General features: G+C 42.3%; 2 protein-coding genes across 2 annotated transcripts in view; both read right to left on the reverse strand.

Moving 5' to 3' along the window:
- The window catches only part of LOC120420106 (probable multidrug resistance-associated protein lethal(2)03659), a 44,496-nt gene extending 25,508 nt beyond the window's left edge, over positions 1-18,988 (reverse strand). The window contains exon 1 of the mRNA XM_039583053.2: positions 18,410-18,988. The gene's annotated coding sequence lies outside the window, so the exon portion shown is untranslated. The remainder of the gene's footprint in view (positions 1-18,409) is intronic.
- LOC120420070 (uncharacterized) lies at positions 997-7,149 on the reverse strand. Its single transcript, XM_039582993.1, has 2 exons — positions 6,792-7,149; positions 997-6,699 (listed from the first exon to the last, which is right to left on the reverse strand). Exon 2 carries the CDS (start codon positions 6,412-6,414, stop codon positions 997-999), a length of 5,418 nt encoding a protein of 1,805 aa, XP_039438927.1. The 5' UTR covers positions 6,415-6,699; positions 6,792-7,149.
- Positions 18,989-20,073: the final 1,085 nt, after the last annotated feature.

Genomic DNA, 20,073 nt, shown 5'->3' on the forward strand with positions numbered 1-20,073 from the left:
GTCGGTCAGTTCCGGATTGGACTAGACTTAGCAGACTTCCTGTACTGAAGCTTCTTCACACGCACTCTTGGCAATTGGCGATGCCCTGACAAGCCGTTTCGGTTCGTTACACAGAGTGCGATCGACTTACTTCTTAGTCTGAGGGAGTTTTTTTTGCTAAGGCTACAACATGTTTTCACTAATTGACTGGTAAATTGTTCCGTTCTGATTTTAACACGAGAATTTAGTGCTCAAACTAAATAAATTAAAATTTTTAAATTTGTCAAAAAAGTAGGAAATAACAAACTTAAATGATCAGAAATCGTTCACTCATTGCCCAACAAATCTTTGCAGATTGAAGCGCGCAACCATTCGTGAGCGAACACGACTCGCTAGCTGCCATCGACTTGGTCAATTGCTTTACACAGCGATACCTACTCCGTTCGTCGACCAGAGTCACAAACGAATATGCTCAGAGAGGAGAGAATCTAACAAAATACCAGCGCAGTGCTCTTTTGGCCTGCTGTCAATTGAGTCTTTAATTGTGTCTTAAAAACAAAATTGCAAAACATTTTGGATTACATTGATTTTAAGCAGTTAAATAAATGAGTAAAACAAAGCCAATCGCGGACTATTTTCAGTCAGCTTTGAGTGACATAGCGCAATCGATCTCTGTGACTCATTCGCTGTACTACCCGATTGGAGTGAGAGGAAGAGCCAAAGAGAGAGCAGTAATCAGGAGCGATTGGTGCGGAAGTGACAAACCTGGGTGATTGTTCGGGGGAATTTTTCACTGGTCGGACTTCGCGAATTCTTTCGTGGTTTCGAGCGAATAAAGGGAACACGTCTGCTCGGTGCAAGAACGGTTTTACTTGTGTTTTTCAGTGTCAAAGTGTCATAGTTTTGAGGTATGATGGGTTTGGGGTTTGCAATGTGTTAGTGTAGGTACACTGGGAAAAATGTGGACTGTAAATTTCAATGCAGCGCAATCATACTCCCCCCGTTGGGTCGTTAGAGTCAACATCCGGAAACAGGCAGATCCTGGTCACTGCCCGCTTGTACTCGTTGCTCGCCGTCTTCACGGTGACCACACGCACCACACCGTCCTCGCCGGGATGTGTGGCTGTGATGCGGCCCTTCTTCCACTGCTGGGGTGGAATGTTCTCTTCTCGCAGTAACACCAAGGCTCCGACTTTGATGTCCAGCACGCCGTCCTTCCATTTCTGCCGCTGCTGCAACGTGCAACGCAGACCACCTCTTCCAAAAGTGCTCCCTCATGTACTGCACGTGCTGCCACCTGGACAACCTGCCGATCTTCTCCTGCTCGTACGAGGGCTCTGGAAGGGCGTGAGCCGGTCGCCCGATCAGGAAGTGGGAGGGCGTCAAAGCCTGCAAATCGTTTGGGTCGTCCGAGAGGGGGCACATCGGACGAGAGTTCATTGTTGCTTCAGCCTGGGCCAGGAATGTCGTCATCTCTTCGTAGGTGAGTCGTGTTTCACCCACGACGCGCTTGAGCAGGTACTTCATCGCTTTGACTCCTGCCTCCCATATCCCGCCAAAGTGAGGGCTACGGGGTGGGATGAAGTGCCAGGTGATGCCTTTCGAACTGCAGAAGTCGGCCAGCTTGTCCTTGTGCACCTGGTTCTCGAACAGTTCCCGCAGTTCGGCCAACTCGTTTTTGGCACCGACGAATGTCGTGGCATTGTCGGAGTGCAGGTTCGATGGGAGGCCTCGTCGACTGGTGAACCTCTGCAGTGCTGCCAGGAACGTCTCCGTCCGCAGATCCGTGCACAGCTCCAAATGCACCGCCTTGACCGCCATACACACAAACACTGCTACGTAGGCTTTGTAGAACTTCGGCTTTCTGCCACTCTCTCGCAGTGTGAAGGGTCCAGCAAAATCCACACCGGTCGAAGCAAACACTGGCGCGGGTGTCACACGGTAGCTTGGCAGCTCACCCATCGGTTGGTGTACTTGTGGAGGTCTGTGCTTGAAGCAGATGACACAGTCGAAGGTGACTCGCTTGACCGTGTTCTTCACTTTGATCGGCCAGTACTGCTGGCGGATCATCGATACTAGTGCGTTTTGTCCTACGTGCAGGTTCAGTTCGTGCAGGTGGCGAACCAGTAGAGTGACGAACGGGTGCTTTTCGGGTAACAGGATTTGGTGCTTGCCGGCGTAGGGAATGTTCGAGTACTTCAATCGCCCGCCAACTCGAATCAAGCCATCGCCGTCTAGGAAGGGCGCAAGACTCGACAGCTTGTTCCGCTTCGCTTGTCCCGTACGCAGTTGCTTGATCTCCTCCGTGAATGCCTCCTGCTGGATGATCTTGACGATGGTTGTGGTTGCCCTGGACAACTCACTCGCCGTCAACGGGTTGCTGGGAGGATTCCTTTTCTTCGATCGGGTGATCTCAATAAACCGCCACACGTAAGCCCACGCGCGGTACAGTCGGTTGATGTTGCTGAGGCGATTAAAGTTGGTGCACGGCTTCTCCACGGTTACAGCAAGGACGACCTTCGCACTGCGCAGCTCCGGGAGATCTTCATCAGCCAGTTCAGGAACCTCGGCTTCGCTGGTGTCACTGGGCTGTCGCTGGTTTGGGTCGCAGTCCCACCAAAGCTCGTCGTCGATCAGTTCCTCGGGGTCCAGGCCTCGTGACAACGAATCAGCGGGGTTGTTCTCCGATCGGACGAATCCCCATTCGTAGTTCTGGGTCAGTTCGACGATTGTGGCCACTCGGTTGCACACGAACTCGTTCAGTTGCGCCGGGGACTTTTTCAGCCAGTTCAGACAGATCATGGAGTCGGAGAAAAGGCGCACTCTGTCGAACTTCACGTTCAGGGCTCCCAGCGTCTTGTGTGTCAGCTCTGCCAGCACCACCATTCCGCATGCTTCGAGTCGAGGGATCGTCGTGGTTTTCAGTGGGGCGACGCGTGACTTGCTGCACACCGGTTGAATGTTGATCGTGCCGTGTTTGAGCTCGCTCTTGACGTACAAGACCGCTCCGTACGCCGCCTTCGAGGCGTCGCAGTATCCAAGCAGCTCAAACTTCTTGGCGTCAGCCGGGATGACGCATCTCCTCTTCTTGATATTCCGCACAAGCACGAGTTGTTCGCGAAACACCAACCACCGCTGCATCTGTTCGTCCGGCAACTCGGTGTCCCAACCAAGTTTTAGCTCCCAAAGCTTTTGCATCATCAGTTTCGCCTTCGTTACCACCGGTCCCAGAAAACCAAGTGGGTCAAAGAGCTTTCCAATTTCCGAGAGCACGATCTTCTTTGTGGGCCGACTTCCCTTGAGCACCAGGTGTGGAACGTTGAAGGTGAAGTAGTCGTAGTTCGGATTCCAGATCAGCCCAAGCGTCTTGATCGTGTCGTTGATCTCGGAAGTTTCGAAGTCTACCAGCTTCTCCTGGAGCTCGGCCGGGATGTGCTTCAGGACTTCGGCGCTGTTGGAGCAGAATTTGTGCACACCGAATCCACCTCGACTCAGCATGTCCTTCAGCTGCTCGTAGATCTCGACGACGTCAGCCGCCGTTTTTCCGCCGGTGAGAAAGTCGTCGATGTAGCTATCCTCCTTGACTACTCGAACCGCTTTCGGGAACTTGTCCGCCTCGTCCGAGGCCAGCTGCGTCAACGCCTTCGTGGCGAGGTACGGCGCGCTCGAACAGCCGTAGGTGACTGTTGCTAGTTCAAAAGTAGCCATCTCGTTTGCGTCGTTGAGCCACAGAATTCGCTGGTACTTTCGATCGTCAGGGTGCACTTGTACCTGTCGGTACATCTTAGGTACGTCCGCTGTGAGCACTACCTGATGCGTACAGAAGCGCAGCATGATCGTTACCAGGTCGCTCTGCACCGTCGGGCCCACCAGCTGGGTGTCGTTGAGGGACACGCCCGTTGTCGTCGCCGCCGAGGCGTCGAAGACCACTCGAACCTTTGTCGTTGAGCTGGCCTCCTTGTAGACCGCGTGGTGCGGTAGGAAGTAGCCCTCCTCCGGGCTGTGGTTCACTTCCTTCATGTGGCCCAACGCCACGTACTCCTTCATGAACTGCGTGTAGGCTTCTCGCTTGGATGGGTTCTTGGTAAGGCCAACCATCAGCCTCCCAAATCGACGCTTGGCGTTCTCGTACGAGTCGCCCAGTTGACTCTTGAGTTCGTTGAACGGTAGTCGGACAACGTACCGTCCTTCGGCGTTGCGGCTGTGCGTCTCCTCGAAATGCTTCTCCACCGCACGTTCCGTCACGGTCATCTTGCTGGAGAAGTACCCTGACTCCAACTCCCAAAACTTGGAGAGAGTACGGTTGACGTCCTCGAACGTGGTGGCCAGTTGGCAGACTCTTCTCTGCCCAGCTGGTAGCTTGGTCCGCGCAGGACCGCTGACGACCCACCCGAATGCTGTTTCGGCTAGTGTCGGGAAGTCACCGCCGATCTTCACACGTCCCTTCTTCAGGACGTCGTAGAACAGCTCAGCGCCGATTATCACGTCGACGTCGTCAGGAACATTGAATGTGGGGTCAGCTAGCTCAATGCCAGCAGGGAGGGGCCAAGTATGGGTTTCTACCTTACCTGTTGGTAACTCGGTGATCGAGGGCGTTACGATGAAGTCGAGCACGGCAGTGAAATCGCCGACTCGCGACGACACCTTCGTCTGGACGATCTTGTTCGCCGTCGTTTTCATCCCGTTCAGTCCGCAGATCGTGATCGGGGGTTTCATCTCCAGCATCTGCATGTTCAGCTTTCTGGCCAACCTCTCCGTGATGATGTTGGACTCGGAACAGCAGTCAAGCAACGCTCTACAGGTCGTAGTCGCATTGCCGGAACCAAACACCACGATTTTCGCAGTAGACAGGAAGATCTGCTTCTGGGCCGCTTGCGTTTGCGTGCAGCAACTCACTGTGCGCTGCTCGGGAGCAGCTGGTGTTTCTTCTTGCTTCTCTGCGTCCACTGGGTTCTTCGGCTGGTCTGGTTCGGTATGCTTCTTGGGATTATCGGGGCGCTCGCTGTGGAGGAGGCTGTGGTGCGGCTTGCCACAGGTCTTACAGTGCTGAGTCGATGCGCAGGCGTCGGCACGATGTTGAGGTTTAAGACAGTTGTAGCACATACCTGCCTTCTTCACCTTCTCAAACCGCTCACCAACAGGCAGCTTCCTGAACTCGGGACACTTGAAGACGGGGTGCGAGCTCGAACAGCACGGACAAGACTCCTTGTTGGTTTGCACGAACAGCTTCGCCACTACCTGCTGCTGACCAGGGGCTCTCGGTGCCGCTTGTGACTGGCTCGTGCTGGCGTTGCTCGGCAACCTTTGGAGAACTCGGCTCCGATCCTTGAGGAAGTCGATTAGGTCATCGAAAGACGGAAGATCCCCACGAACTAGCGACGTCTCCCACAGCTTTCGGCTCTCTCGATCCAATCGCTTGCTGATCAGGTTGACGAGAATCATCTCCGACAGGCCCTCCACCGGCAGTTCACGATTCTTGAGGGCGTCCACATGCTTCGTGCAAGTCTCCACCAGTTTTCGCATCTCGTCACCGTTCTCTCGTGTCAGCTTTGGAAGATCCAGCAACGCATCGATGTGGGTATCGATGATTAGGCGCTCGTCTTCGTATGTGTCTTCCAACAGTTGCCATGCCGACTCGTAGTCGTTATTATTGATCACGTCTTGATCAATCTTGCCCGCAGCGCGCCCTACCAGAGAGTTTTTCAGGTGGTACAGTTTAATCGCTGGCGATTCGTTGGGGTACCGACCCATCACTGTTTGGAACATGCATTTGAATGCGTACCAATTCTCTGGGGCTCCGTCGAAGGAAGGCAACGGCACGTTCAGGTGGGGGACGTTTTGTACTACTTGCGTTCTCGGGAGGAACTCTGACGCGCTGGCGTTCAATGTCAAAGCCCGGTTCGAATCAGCTTTCTGGAGATTGGCGATCTTTGTCTGCACGTTCACGTACAACTCACCGTGTAGGGCTTCGAAGTTCAGGTACTCCTGGTTCCACTTAACTTTGTCTTCCTTCTTGACGAGAGCGACGATTTCGCTGTGCAGCGTGTCGAATTCCTCGTTGCAGCGCTGCAGTGTTTGCAACTGGAGGTTGAGGTAGTGCACATTGTCCATCGTCCCGAGCGCCTCCTTCATGCGGAACAACTTCTGCTTAATCGTGTCCACACGATCGCTCAGGTTCTCCAAGTTGCGCTCCATTTTTTCCCGTTCCTTTTTCAGCCGATCCAACTCCTTTTGTTCGGCAATACTCAGCACGGCGCTTCCGGCAGGTAGCAACGGCTCTGGAAACTGTACAGCTTTTTCAACTGTCGTGACAGCGTCCTCACGATCGGCGCCCGATCCCGTTAACGCCGCTAGCAGATTTTTCCTTGTTACACTTCTCGTTACTCTTGGAGTAGCACTGATTTCTTCTTTTACTTTCTTTTGTTGTTCACTCATTTAGCTTTTTCTTCATTTGCACTCTCACTTTAGGTTACGTATAACCTCACACTTTTTTTTTCTTTCGCTCGACGAACTCGCAAGCACGGAGCTTTTCCTCTCTTCTTTCGCTCGACGAACTCGCAAGCACGGAGCTTTTTCTCTTTTCACTTCCGGTGGCGAAGCGCCAGTCCGGGACACTCGACCGCGTGGCGATCAAACCGCACTTGGTGCGACACTTCAATTCTTCACTTTTTCCTACCAATGGCGCGGCGCCAATCTGGGAGAAAACGACCGCTTGGCGACCTACGCACTTGGTGCGTCACTTTTCACTATTTTCTTCCAGACCGGTGGCGTAGCGGCAATCCGGTAGATGACCGCGTGGCGATCTTCCGCACTTGGTGCGTCTTAAACACTTCACTTTTTATGCGTCCGGTGGCGTAGCGCCGATCCGGGACAATTTCCGCACACGGTGCAGATTTACTTTTCGTGCTTCTAGAAGCCTCGCACTTCTTCCACACGTCTCTTTTGTGCACACCACCGACGCGACGGTACAAAATGGCGGCACGCTTTTGCACGTGATGCAAATCCGAGAACTTTTCTTGCACTCGCGACCGATCCGCGTAACCGAGTCACTTCCGAATCGCGAAATGTCCTTATCCGGTTCCGATAGGACCAAAATGTTCGGGGGAATTTTTCACTGGTCGGACTTCGCGAATTCTTTCGTGGTTTCGAGCGAATAAAGGGAACACGTCTGCTCGGAGTGCATAATTGGCAAAGGGAGACGTGGTCGTAAAAAAATATTCGGAGTGAAAAGTGATTTTTTTTTTTTGTTAGTTCCTTTTGTTTCGCATTTTTGTCGTGAATTGTGCGCTGCGAGGAGAAGATGACCCTCTGAAAATGCAGCGTCATCAGTGCATAATTGGCAAAGGGAGCGCGTGGTCGTAAAAAAATATTCGGGGTGAAAAGTGATTTTTTTTTTTGTTAGTTCCTTTTGTTTCGCATTTTTGTCGTGAATTGTGCGCTGCGAGGAGAAGATGACCCTCTGAAAATGCAGCGTCATCAGTGCATAATTGGCAAAGGGAGCGCGTGGTCGTAAAAAATATTCGGAGTGAAAAGTGATTTTTTTTTTGTGTGTGCCTTTTGTTTCGCATTTTTGTCGTGAATTGTGATATAGTTTTCGATAAAAACGATCCGAGTTCGTTAGGTTTATCGCGTAACAAAATTATTTTGATTCATCAAGAACGTCGTGTGGTGCGCTAGTCTTTTTTGTGTTGAAAAGACCTTCCCATAGCTCCGTAGCTCGGAGGGCTCGACGTCGGTTGTTTGTGTGTTAAGCCCTCTCCATAGCATCGTAGCTCGAGAGGCAACGAAAATCAATACCTAATCTAGCTAATAGAAAGAAGATAGGAAGGCACTTGATGATTGAGTTCGTCGCGTCTATTCCGTAACAAATTCATGAACTAAATGATTATATAATTAAAAATCAGACTACGCTATCATTGCAGCATTGCGTTTAACACCTCATACTAAAAACAAATATTATTTGGTTTTATCTTTCCACAGCCGGCTGTCTAAGATTAAACCATTTCATTAAAAATTTAACAACAGTTAAACGGGAAATGTCTCATCCGCAGCATCCGATTGCTTGCCTTGAGAATAAAACATAATACCTTTCAACAAACACTATGATTTTGGGTCGCATCATCATCTTCTATGATGAATCCTGACCAAACACCCTATCCTACTAACCAATTTTCAGGTTCCTGGCGCTTGTGGGGTGTAAGCACAGAGTAAATCAGCTGCCCTAGTAGCAACCTGCGCTAACTAACATTCCCGTCCCTTAAAATCGAGATCTACAAACTGACATGGCGGGCGCCGTTGGTGGCCAATGACTGTTACCTATTCGCAACTGATCTTGCTTTAGCAATCATGGTGTTTTATCTTTTCAGCGCATTCATACATGCTGTTGATAAGGGAAACACCACTAGATCGTCGAAGCCTATGATCAGTAGTGCTGAAAGGATATTACGGTTCTGTTCAGCAACGGAGGGGCAACCATGGGTGATCTCTCATGCTCATGCTCTCATGCTCAATAAAGGGAACACGTCTGCTCGGTGCAAGAACGGTTTTACTTGTGTTTTTCAGTGTCAAAGTGTCATAGTTTTGAGGTATGATGGGTTTGGGGTTTGCAATGTGTTAGTGTGGGTACACTGGGAAAAATGTGGACTGTAAATTTCAATGCAGCGCAATCAGTGATGAATAGAGAGAATGTGTAACGTGATTTTCGAATGATTCCACTTTGTTTACATCTACAAAGTAGGAGGCTGTTCAAGCATAAGCATGACTTTTTTCTTGCTGGTAAATGAGCTGTTTTATAATCTGTAGTATGGGTTTTATTTTGTCTAGTTTTTGAAATTTTTAGCCGGAATATTGTGTGTGTGTTTTCATGTTTCGATCGGTTAGATGAGGTTTTTCTTTTTTACGGGTTATGAAGAACTGCGGCGAGTGTCATTTGCGATGTCGCAGATAAAACCCCTGGCTGGTGGAATTCTGCAGTCAACCTGTAGCTCTTCCTGGTCCAGCGAAAAAAACATCGCTTATTCTAGTTAAGCTGATCCAACAAACAGAGAAGATTTTCACTAAACCAGTAGGTTTTCAAACGGAATCAATCAATAAAGACAGCTTCTAGATGGATACAACCGCATCTATTTCATAAACAACTTCAATTCATAATTATAAAAAATGACGATCTCGCCTCCAACTTTCTTAAGATTTCTTGACTACAACTCCCGGTCCTCAAAAGCCACTAATTTTTCATTCTTGCAGAAAAAATGTAATGATCGATAACAATACTCTTTACTTTTGGCGAACAGTAAATTGGTTCCACTTTGACAGTTCAAAATTGAGGCCGTTTTGCGAACCACTATTCAGCACCCAGTGACAAACGGTAGAAATGCATCAGAGCAGTTTTGTGTCGCCTGAGATTTAAGCTTTTGAATGAATGAGTTTTATTTTGAGCGGAGCTCTTGATGTAAATTCAATGGTTATCTGGACATAGATGACCTCTTACTTCGGGTCTGCCCGTCACGGCTGATCGAACTCCGATACCGTCAGACTCAACCAGAAACTAAAAATCCTTGCTCTTGGCTTTCTCTACCACGCAAGTCAATTTTCCTTCTTCTTCTGTCTTCTATCAGCAACAATTGGGTTAACACGTGTTCCCCAAGAAGCGATGACCCCACTTATCATATCGGCTCCTGAATTACAGAACAGAACAAGAAGTAAATCGATCCAGCGCTTCCCACCGTAAGTCGAATCCTGTCGAGTCGAGTTATATTGAGGTGCTGTATTCCATGCATCATGTTACAAGTTTTACTTTTGTTGTGGTTCTATACCGGTTGGACGACCCATGATTTTTTACGCCTTGATAAGCTTTTTTTTTTGCGTGAGAAGCCCCACAATGCTGACGGTTGGTGTTTATGCTTTGAAAAAGAACGGTTCCAGTTGTGGTCTGCGATACGATAAATAATGCAAGGGTGGCACTTTGAAGAATAGTTTATGCAAAGTCATCATGCGTCATCAGATGTGAATTGTTGCTTCGGAAAACTCAACAGGGAACTTCGTGAACATAGCTCCCACATAAAATGAGATTGAACATCGAATGATTCTTTGAATTCGAATATCGCCCTTATCTCGTGGTAGTATATTTTATCGCTATTTTAAAAGTGGCTTTAATAAACAGGAATTAATTCTCACGTGCTAGGCGAAGAACTACGGCACTTGAGCGCGTTGAGCAAATAAACAACTTGCTTTGAAAACTTAAGTTTTCTCCAACATCGCGAGTGTGTGTGTGTGTGTGTGTGTGTGTGTGTGTGTGTGTGTGTGTGGTCCAATCCAATACCCGCTGGCCGGCAGCGAAATTATGGGAAAGTATAATTTGTATCAGACTTGGGTTATGCTGATACAGCTTATCTCAGTCCCGGGTATTAGGTGGTGACAGCCCTCGCGCTGCTTCCAATGACCAGGGTGACCACTCCAGAATGCTCAAAAAATACGCATTTCTTATCTAAAGAATGATTTCAAACAAAAAACTTTCTATAAGAAAAGTCAATATTAACCATCGAAAAAAAATAAATGAATTTAAAAATAATCCAAATTTAGGTATTTTCATGAGCATGAGCATGAGCATGAGAGATCACCCATGGTTGCCCCTCCGTTGCTGAACAGAACCGTAATATCCTTTCAGCACTACTGATTATAGGCTTCGACGATCTAGTGGTGTTTCCCTTATCAACAGCATGTATGAATGCGCTGAAAAGATAAAACACCATGATTGCTAAAGCTAGATCAGTTGCGAATAGGTAACAGTCATTGGCCACCAACGGCGCCCGCCATGTCAGTTTGTAGACCTCGATTTTAAGGGACGGGAATGTTAGTTAGCGCAGGTTGCTACTAGGGCAGCTGATTTACTCTGTGCTTACACCCCACGAGCGCCAGGAACCTGAAAACTTGTTAGTAGGATAGGGTGTTTGGTCAGGATTCATCATAGAAGATGATGATGCGACCCAAAATCATAGTGTTTGTTGAACGGTATTTTGTATTATTCTCAAGGCAAGCAATCGGAGGCTGCGGATGAGACATTTCCCGTTTATCTGTTGTTAAATTTTAAATGAAATGGTCTAGTCTTAGACAGCCGGCTGTGGAAAGATAGAACCAAAATCATTTGTAATTAAAACTGAAGGGTTAAACAGTGTAATTTTTAACTTGAGATGATTTCACGAGTTTTGAATGATTGATGTTTAGTGAGGTACTGATTAACTTTGCGAACGGCGAGTTACGATGTATCGAGATGAAATGGTATGATAGGGTTTTGTTGTTGTTGCACATCGACAACGGACGCGAAAAATTTACCGACCCGACGAAAAGGCATCGCAAATCGAACTGACTGTCATCGGGACAGTCAAAGCCAGCCGCACCTTCACACGCACACACGCACGCGAAAAAAACGAAAAACACACTGCGACGGACGCGAAAAAATTTGCGACCCAACGAAAAGGCATCGCAAATCGAACTCCAATCCAAATTTAGGTATTTTCAGTAAATACAGAAACTGAACAACAATTTGAAAAAAAAAAACTTCAAAGATGGAATTTAATTATTATGATTCAGAGTAGAAACACAAACAATTAGTATTTGAAAAAATATCGAAAGTTCAACAATACTTATAGGCTAAGTTATAGCTAACATGTTATTTTTTAAATTGGTAAAAGTATGGTTTTTAATACTTCATTTCATCTGGAAATGACAAAAAGTCAAAGATAACTGAACTTAAAATTTCGTTCCTATTTTTTTAAATCTTCATCATCATTTTAAATCGAAGAATGATTAAAACATAATTACTGATATCATTCATTCAAAGGATTTAGAAAAATGTAAAGGAATTTATATTTTCTTATTTTTTCCGCCAAGTTCCCTTTTTAATTTTGTAATTTTTGATATTGTTTTTTTAATCAATGTTAATTTATCTTGTGGTCAGTATTTAATTTTTTTTCAATTTTTATGTTTTTCCACTTATTTTGAGCAAAATGTTTAAAGAGACAATTTTTAACAGTTTTGCAATAACTCTAAACTTTTTGGATTTTTTTTTTGCAATTTCAAAATTTTCTTTATGTTTTCAAAACGTTTGTTTTTCAATTTTGGATTTTATTCGATATTTAAGTTTTCCGAAAACATGCTTTATGTATAGTAGGTGATTTACCCATACTCTCAAAAAAAAGTTTAAAGGGAACACTTGAAAAAAAAAACATATTTTTAATTACTTAATGAATTTAGTTAAACAATTGAAAATATTTACCAAAAAAACCATTGCCAAACTCAAGTTGGAATCTGTTTTCAAATATTAAATCTATGTGACAAAATGAAATAGAATCATAACTCATAGCTAGCCATTAGGCTCTATTTTTATATTAGTTGTTCATTAACTTAACCTCTTGTTTGATAAACAAAAAAATATATAGATCATATGATTCATGAAAAATATTATGAAGATCTGTGTCAAAGTCTCCAATATTATTTAAGATTTTTAAGGTCTTAAACAGCTTTTCCATACTCAAATATATTGAAATAGTGAAAAGAACCTTAAATTTAAAGTTAGTTACTAAAGCAGGATTGAACGATTTCAATTTGAAAATTACACAAAATATAACAAAATTATTCAAGAGTTAAAAAATAATTTTCAAACAAGTATGCTTAGAATGCCCGACTTTTCCCGACTTTTTGACAAAAAATCATAAATTCCCGACTTTTTCCCGATTTTTGGCGGATTTTGGCGAATTCCCGACTTTCCCGATTTCCCGACTTGAGTGGCCACCCTGCCAATGACCCATTTCAGAATGGCAGAGATCCTAGCGGCCCAATTCCGAGGTCATTGGGCATTGTCTGGCCCCGCCTAAACATAGAACAAGAACCAGACGGATCCTCGAACTATCTTTAAACTTCCAATCCCATCAGGCAAAACAGGGATCAGCGCGTACATAATGATGAATAAGTGGCATTTGGGTAAAAACACTTTTTCTTCCTCTTTTCCCGCGCGAAACAACGACGAAGGGCCAAACACGATCGAAGCAGGCCTTGCCTCGCAAAGAGCAACGGCGAGACTCAAGTTTTCTCCAACATCGCGAGTAGCTGCAAATTCTGAGTTCAAAGGGCAGTCGTATTTGTTAATTAAGAAAGTTTCATTTCCGGCCCGAAACTCAAGATTGATCTAGTATCGTATCACGGCGTGCTTTCTGGACAACCTTACGGAGAAAAAAATAGTCATTGCTACCGAAATGATTCATCGAGAAATTTCAGAGATATATATTTTTAAAGTTTTTGTTTTAAATTCCTTTATTATTTATTGGAAACTTTTTATTAACAGTTAACGAAACTTGTCAAATGATGTGTTTTATGTGTCATTTACTCATAAAAATGTGCAAATCAGAAAAGAAAAAACTTTATAAAAGATTGCAAAACACTAAAGATTTTTAAAATTTTGATTAGTGGAGTTTTTGAATATGTGGGATATATTTAGAAATGAAAATCATAAAACCGTATCAAAATTTATTATCAAAAGAATTTTGAATTGAGCTACAAACTACTGTTGCAAGCTTCAGGAGAAATACTTTTCATAAGCATGATTTTTTTTGGTTTTCTTGTATGAAATGAGCAAGGAATCAACTATATTATAAAAGTCTTATAAATTTTATCTTTTTAAAATATTTTACAAACACTTTGACTTTTGTTCAACTAGTTTGGAATGGATGTTTCTGTTTGATTTTTTTTTTGTTAAACCATAAAAAAGTTTGTGACGATGTTTTTAACATTCAGAGTTAAAACAAACTAATTTTACTCCTACTTTTAAATGCATTTTCAACAGAAAAAACATTTTTTTTCTTTATTTTATTTATTTTTTTATCTGGTTAAAACTTTTGTGTTGTCTTTGGTATGCCTAAAGAAGCCATTTTGCATCGTTAGTTTGTCCATACAAAAAAGATGTATAAAAATTAAAAAATCTGTATCGTTTGAAGGAATTTTTTGATCGATTTGGTGTCTTCAGCAAAGTTATAGGTATGGACATTAGGGTGGCTCGACATGATCGATTTTACAGAACACCCGACTTTCCGCAAAGCGATTCAAATTTGTGTGGAAATTTGTATGGAAAACCCTCTTTTTTACATATATTGATTTTTAAAATTTTCATTTTTCACTCAATTTAAAAACTAACACCGTAGAAGTATAGTCCTCAATGTCCTCTAAAACTTTCCCGAAGAAAGTATGGTCCTGTCTTGCTACTGGAAAAAGATACAGAGTTTTGCCTTCCTCACCTCACTGAGGCAAGGCTATAAAATCACTCGAAAATTGAACTTCTTAAATATACCTTCTAGATATACCTTCACGTAGGGGAGAGTGGGGAGACTTGATCCCCTTTTTTTGTATCGCACATAACTCTGTCAATCACTCACAAAACTATGATCTTTTTGCATGAATTGAAAGCTTAAACATTCATGTATGTTTGCCTAATAAGGATATATCATCAGATAAACTCTTCGAATCTAGCCAAGCGTTTTAAAAAAATATTTTAAACCGGCATTTTTAAAATGTTAGGGGTAACTTGATCCCCCTTTCAACATTTTGAAGAAATCTTAAGCAAAATGTTTCTTATTCATGCAAACTTTAAATTTTCTATTAGTTACAGCAATTTCACATAAAACCTGTACGTTTTTGTTCAAAATTTAACAAGTTTAGTATGTAAAATATTTAAAAACTTAAAATATTATTTTTTAGATCAAAATTAAGCATGTTTACAAAAGCTGGAAATTTTTGTTTACAAAACTTTTGAAAAAAGGTTCAAACTGCAGTGAGTTATGTACAACTATACTAAAGGAAACTAAGTATGAAATCCCAGCCCAATTAATTAATCTTGAGGCTGATTCCAGTGACTGCAAAAATGCAGGGATCAAGTCTCCCTAAACGCACTTTTTTAAACAATTGATTGTAAAAATAGTATGACGATAAATTTAACATCAAATGCGTAAGGGTTTTGAAGTTGATAAGTTTATCAAACAATTCATATACAAAAAATATTTTTTTGAATATTTTTTTAGTGTTTTTTATGCATATCAAAAAAAGCAAAAAAGATCTCTTGGAAATTTTTTGCAGCTCGTTTTAAAAAAATGTGTGTAACTCAATCTAAACATTTTTTAATTTTTTTCTTTGTTTTCTACAATGAGTTTTAGTTAATTTCGCACAACTTTCTAGAACAAAGCTAATTGTTTTACCCACATGCTGACGAGATACAGGCTTGGGATCAAGTGTCCCCGGGGATCAAGTCTCCCCACTCTCCCCTATACATATCGACTCAGAATCAAATTCTGAACAAATGTCTGTGGGGATGTGTGTAGACATGATTTTTTTTTCCACATGATTTACTCAGAACTGGCCGAACCGATTTTGGCCGGGTCAGCCTCATTCGATTCGTTTTGGGGTCCCATAAGACCCTATTAAAATTTATTCTGTTTAGTAAAGTATTTTAAAAGTTATGCTAAGAAAAGGATATTTGTATCTACAAAAAAGGGTCATTTTTTGCATAACCTCAAAAGGCCGGGTCTTTTTGTTTACGTGCGAGAGTCGCGCCAGATGCGAAACGCCCGGTTGCCATATTGCTTCAAATGAGAGTCTGCATGTTTTCTGGAAAAGTCTGTATCAGGTATATATTTTTTTCATGAACTTATTTTCATTATTACTTTGTAAATGTGAGGAAGGCATTACCCGCCTAATGGTGGATAAAGAAACTTTTTTTTTAAAAGGCATTTCAAAATAAGTGCTGAAAATTATATTTCTTGCCAACACTGCCAGTACTTCGGTAGATATTTCGAAATCTTATTTTTTAACGTAATAAGGAAGCAACCTAGCAAAATGGTGCCTTAGGAAAAGTTGTTGTATATGAATGTGGCTTTTATTTAAAATTATTGACATGCAGGGTGACACACCTACAGGGTGTCAACCCAGCTCTAACTTCTACTGGTAACCTTTTAAAGCGTCAATAGTTTTAAATAAAAGCCACAACCCTTGAATGCTCGCCAAAAAATCATTTTTGTTACACTCTAATACACATACACTAAACTGAAAAAAATGATAAAAGTTGCAAAAAAAAAAACAATATTTTATTTTATTTTTTTATTTTCTGATATGTTTTAGGAGACATCAAATGTCAACTTTTCAGAAATTTACAGAACCGGCGAAAAATCTTTGACCAAGTTATGATTTTTTGAATCAATAAAGATTTTTTCGAAAAATCGAATTACTGGTCGCAAAATTTTTCAACTTCATTTTTAGATGCAATCAAAAAGTACTTTGGTAAAATTTTGATAAAGTGCACCGTTTTCAATTTATAGTCATTACTTGAGGTAACTTTTTTTTTGAAAATAGTTAAAGTTATTAATTTTTTTAATTAGTGCCCATGTTCGCCCAATTTTGAAAAAAATATTTTTGAAAGGCTGAGAAACTCTCTTTATTTTGCTTTTTTGACCTTTGTTGCTACGACCCTCAGTTGCTGAGATATTGCTATGCAAATTGATGTTTTCTAAGTTTCACCCAAATAACCCACCATTTTCTAATGTCGATATCTCAGCAACTAATGGTCCGATATACAATGTTAAAATATGAAACATTCGTGAAATTTTTAGATTTTTTCGAAAACAATATTTAAAAAATCAAGACGAACATTTCAAAATTGCGTAATATTTAGATATTTTAGTTTTAAATAAAAAAAAAATGTGAAATATTGTTCTGGAAATTTCAGAAAAATTTGCAATTGATATCTCCTAAAATAAAAATCAGAAAAAAAAATAACAGTTGTGTTGTTTTGCAAATCAAGTTTGAGTGACAAAAAGTTAAAAATCACCTTTTTTTAACCGTGTATCATTTTTTTCAGTAAAGTCCTTATCCAAACCTACAACTTTGCCGAAGACACCAAATCAGTCAAAAATCCTTCAAGATATACAGATTTTAGAATTTTCATATATCATTTTTATATGGACAGCTGCCAAATTTGTATGGGAAATTATATGGACAAATTAATGATGCAAAATGGCTTCTTTGGGCATACCGAAGGTACCAAAAAAGTTCAGCTGGATAAAAATACCAAAAAAAAAATCGTATGACCGAAATCTCAGAGAATTGGGTCCTAAAATGAAGCTTAGATTGCTGATATTATTGTTTACAGCAATAAAGCTTATTTTTCGGAGTACAATGACCCTTTGTACGACCACAAAGAGTTTAAAATGGATTTTTAAATCAATTTTGAAAAATTATCCTCGCGGTCCTTCTTGACAGAAAAGCTCCTACTTGACAGCTCGTTCCAAGGGGACCATAGTTGATCAATCGGAAAAAAGTTGTCTTGTCAATATTTTTTTTTGCATTAAAATGAAAAAAAAGTGATCAGAAATGGTTTTTAATCGTGTTGTTACCGTTGTACATAAAAATTGTCATAGGGCTTTAGTACCCAATTGCTCTAGTGCTGAAAAAATCTTCATTTTTTTTTTGCAATTTGGGAGAACACCCATTAAAAAGGTTGTTTTCAGTGATCCGTTTGTTTTCCCGTTTCAATCTTATTTGCCGTCAAGATAGGTGGCAAACTTCGGTCATTTTTTCTAAGTTCTTCGTTTGATATCTTAGACGCTATTGGTCTGATTTTGAATGTCACTAAGTGAATCTTTGATGAAAAATTATGTCATTTTTAAACTTTGTAGGAAAACATTCAGGCTAAAACAAAATGTTTGACCCATTTTTTTGTTTATTTTTTTTAAATCATGATGTCTTTGACAACATATAAAATAATTCAAACTTGTGGCCGTACATTAGCCACATCGATACTTATTTGAAAATTTTAGAGCCCTGTAAGGACTATTATCCTACTCATGCTGCTCTAAATCAATCTTCAAAAAAAAAATATTTTGATATTATGTCAAAGGGCTAACCTTCAATATCAAAAACGAGCTTATGAGCAGCTGACCTACACACAATGTAGGGAAGTAAACAATCATTAAATCACAAAATCCATCAACGATTGAAACTTCTACTATGACAAATTACACAATGCCATGTGATATTGCTCCCCCAGCTCCAGCTTCTACTTGTGCGGTTATTATTTTGTACCCAAACAAAAACGACGATTACAGCTTGGTATTGCCGCCCGGTCGTCGTTTTTCCTCTATCTGTAAACCACATCAGACAGAATGCATGCACTCTTCTACCACACGATAGTGTGCCATCCTCGTCGTCGTCGTCGTCTTCGTTGGTTGTAGTGAACCATTATTACGAAATACTTGCGACTTCTGCGTTGAAGAGCTGCAATTTCCGCTCTGCTTATGACTAATTTCACATTTCTCTGTGCTTTGAACTGAGACTTGTGTGTCTCGCGAAAGGGTTTTCAAGGAATAAAATTATGTATTGTCGGCCTTTGTCCACCTACCTGTGATGCCAATGGGGGGATGGCCACGTTCCTCAAGGTTTTGATTAAATTTCTGCTGGTTGAATTTCTTTCTTCTGTATTTTCCACCTAATCCATCCACAAGTCGCGGTCACTCCGCAACTGTTGAGTTGTACTAACTAACCGGTTCCGCCTCAATTCCAGGAATTCAAATCTCTTCAAAATTTCCTTCTCGAACAAATGCTCGACCTTGAACTCTCTACGATAAAACAAGCGGCCGGCGTCACTCTCCGCGTGGTCAACGTCACGGGGACCACACCGCACACTGTCTGCCTATCCCTATTGTGTCCTCAACACACAGGAACACCGGCACCCGGTTCCCAAACTTGCAACGCAAACACAGAACACACCGCCTTCGTCACAAGCTGCACACTATCAAGTGGGGCCACATCGTGGGGATGCGTGGATTGAAGTGCCACAAACAGGGGGGGGAGAAGAGGAGCACGAGCCGCGAAGAAGAGAATCTACCCGAAACGGAACAGCGGCAAACTACACGCCGAACGGACGAGAGCGTAATGAGAGGAACCGGCTTGGCCAACGCGCGAACTGATACTGAACCGGACTGCAGTGAAGAAGGCTGAAGTTTGTTTTGATCTGGCACTGCTGCTGAGCTGAAAGCTGCGGATGAACGCGATGAACTCTGTGCACGTTTAGGTGAGAAAGGTATAGTCGTCGCATTTGATTTAGTCTTTTTAAAAAATCAAATTATTCGCTCTACAGCATTGCCTTGGCGTTCTCGATTGTGAAATCCTACTCGAAACTAGAGGGCTTTTGTTGATTTGATTTGGTTAACCGCGGTGGATTTTCTTGAAATAATTCGAACTGTCAAAAATCCACCAAAGCATCTACCGGTGGATACTTTTCTACCACAGATTTTTGTGCGATCAATGTGGTAGATGCTTTGGTGGATTTTTGACAGTTCGAATTATTTCAAGAAAATCCACCGTGGTTAACAAAAATCAAATTAACAAAAGCCCTTAGGTGTTCAAAGGCTTGAGATTGTTGAGGCAATTGCAAACCTTTTTTTTACACCTTAGTTTCCATCCAACTCGGGATTCGAACTGAAGACCTTTGGATTGTTAGTCCAAACCAGGGAGACGACTCCTACACCTGGACTGAGGTAACGACCTAACTTCTAGGTTAGAACGGGGCAAACATTCACACCAATTTCTTATTACTGAATAAAGTTAAATTTACTGAAATCTGCACTACTGAAATTTCCAGTAAATGGTTTTCATTTATTTTTTCATCGTGAAATTTCAGCAAACTTTGACAGCTCTATACAAATTTTTACTGTTGTTCAGCGAAAAACTAACTGAAGATATCAGTAGTGCAGTTTTCAGTAAATATTAACTGAAAACGAACATCAGAATTTGCTGTGTTTACTTCCCGTCCGACGGAAGGCGTGATCAGACAAATCTCGTCTCGAAAAATGCTACCGGGACCTTCTGGGATCGGACCCAGGCCGACTGGGTGAAAGGCAACCACGATTTCCCCTACACCACGGGTCCCGGCCCTTTTTTTTAAACAACTCAACTTCATGTTTTAAAAAAACAGAAAATAGGGTCCTAAACTGCCCCTGGATCGCATAATTGTCCGATATGCGTTTTCATTATTTTTGAGTTATTTATGCAGTTTGGTTAAAA

This window comes from Culex pipiens, chromosome 3 (assembly GCF_016801865.2).
Source record: "Culex pipiens pallens isolate TS chromosome 3, TS_CPP_V2, whole genome shotgun sequence".
NCBI lineage: Eukaryota > Metazoa > Arthropoda > Insecta > Diptera > Culicidae > Culex > Culex pipiens.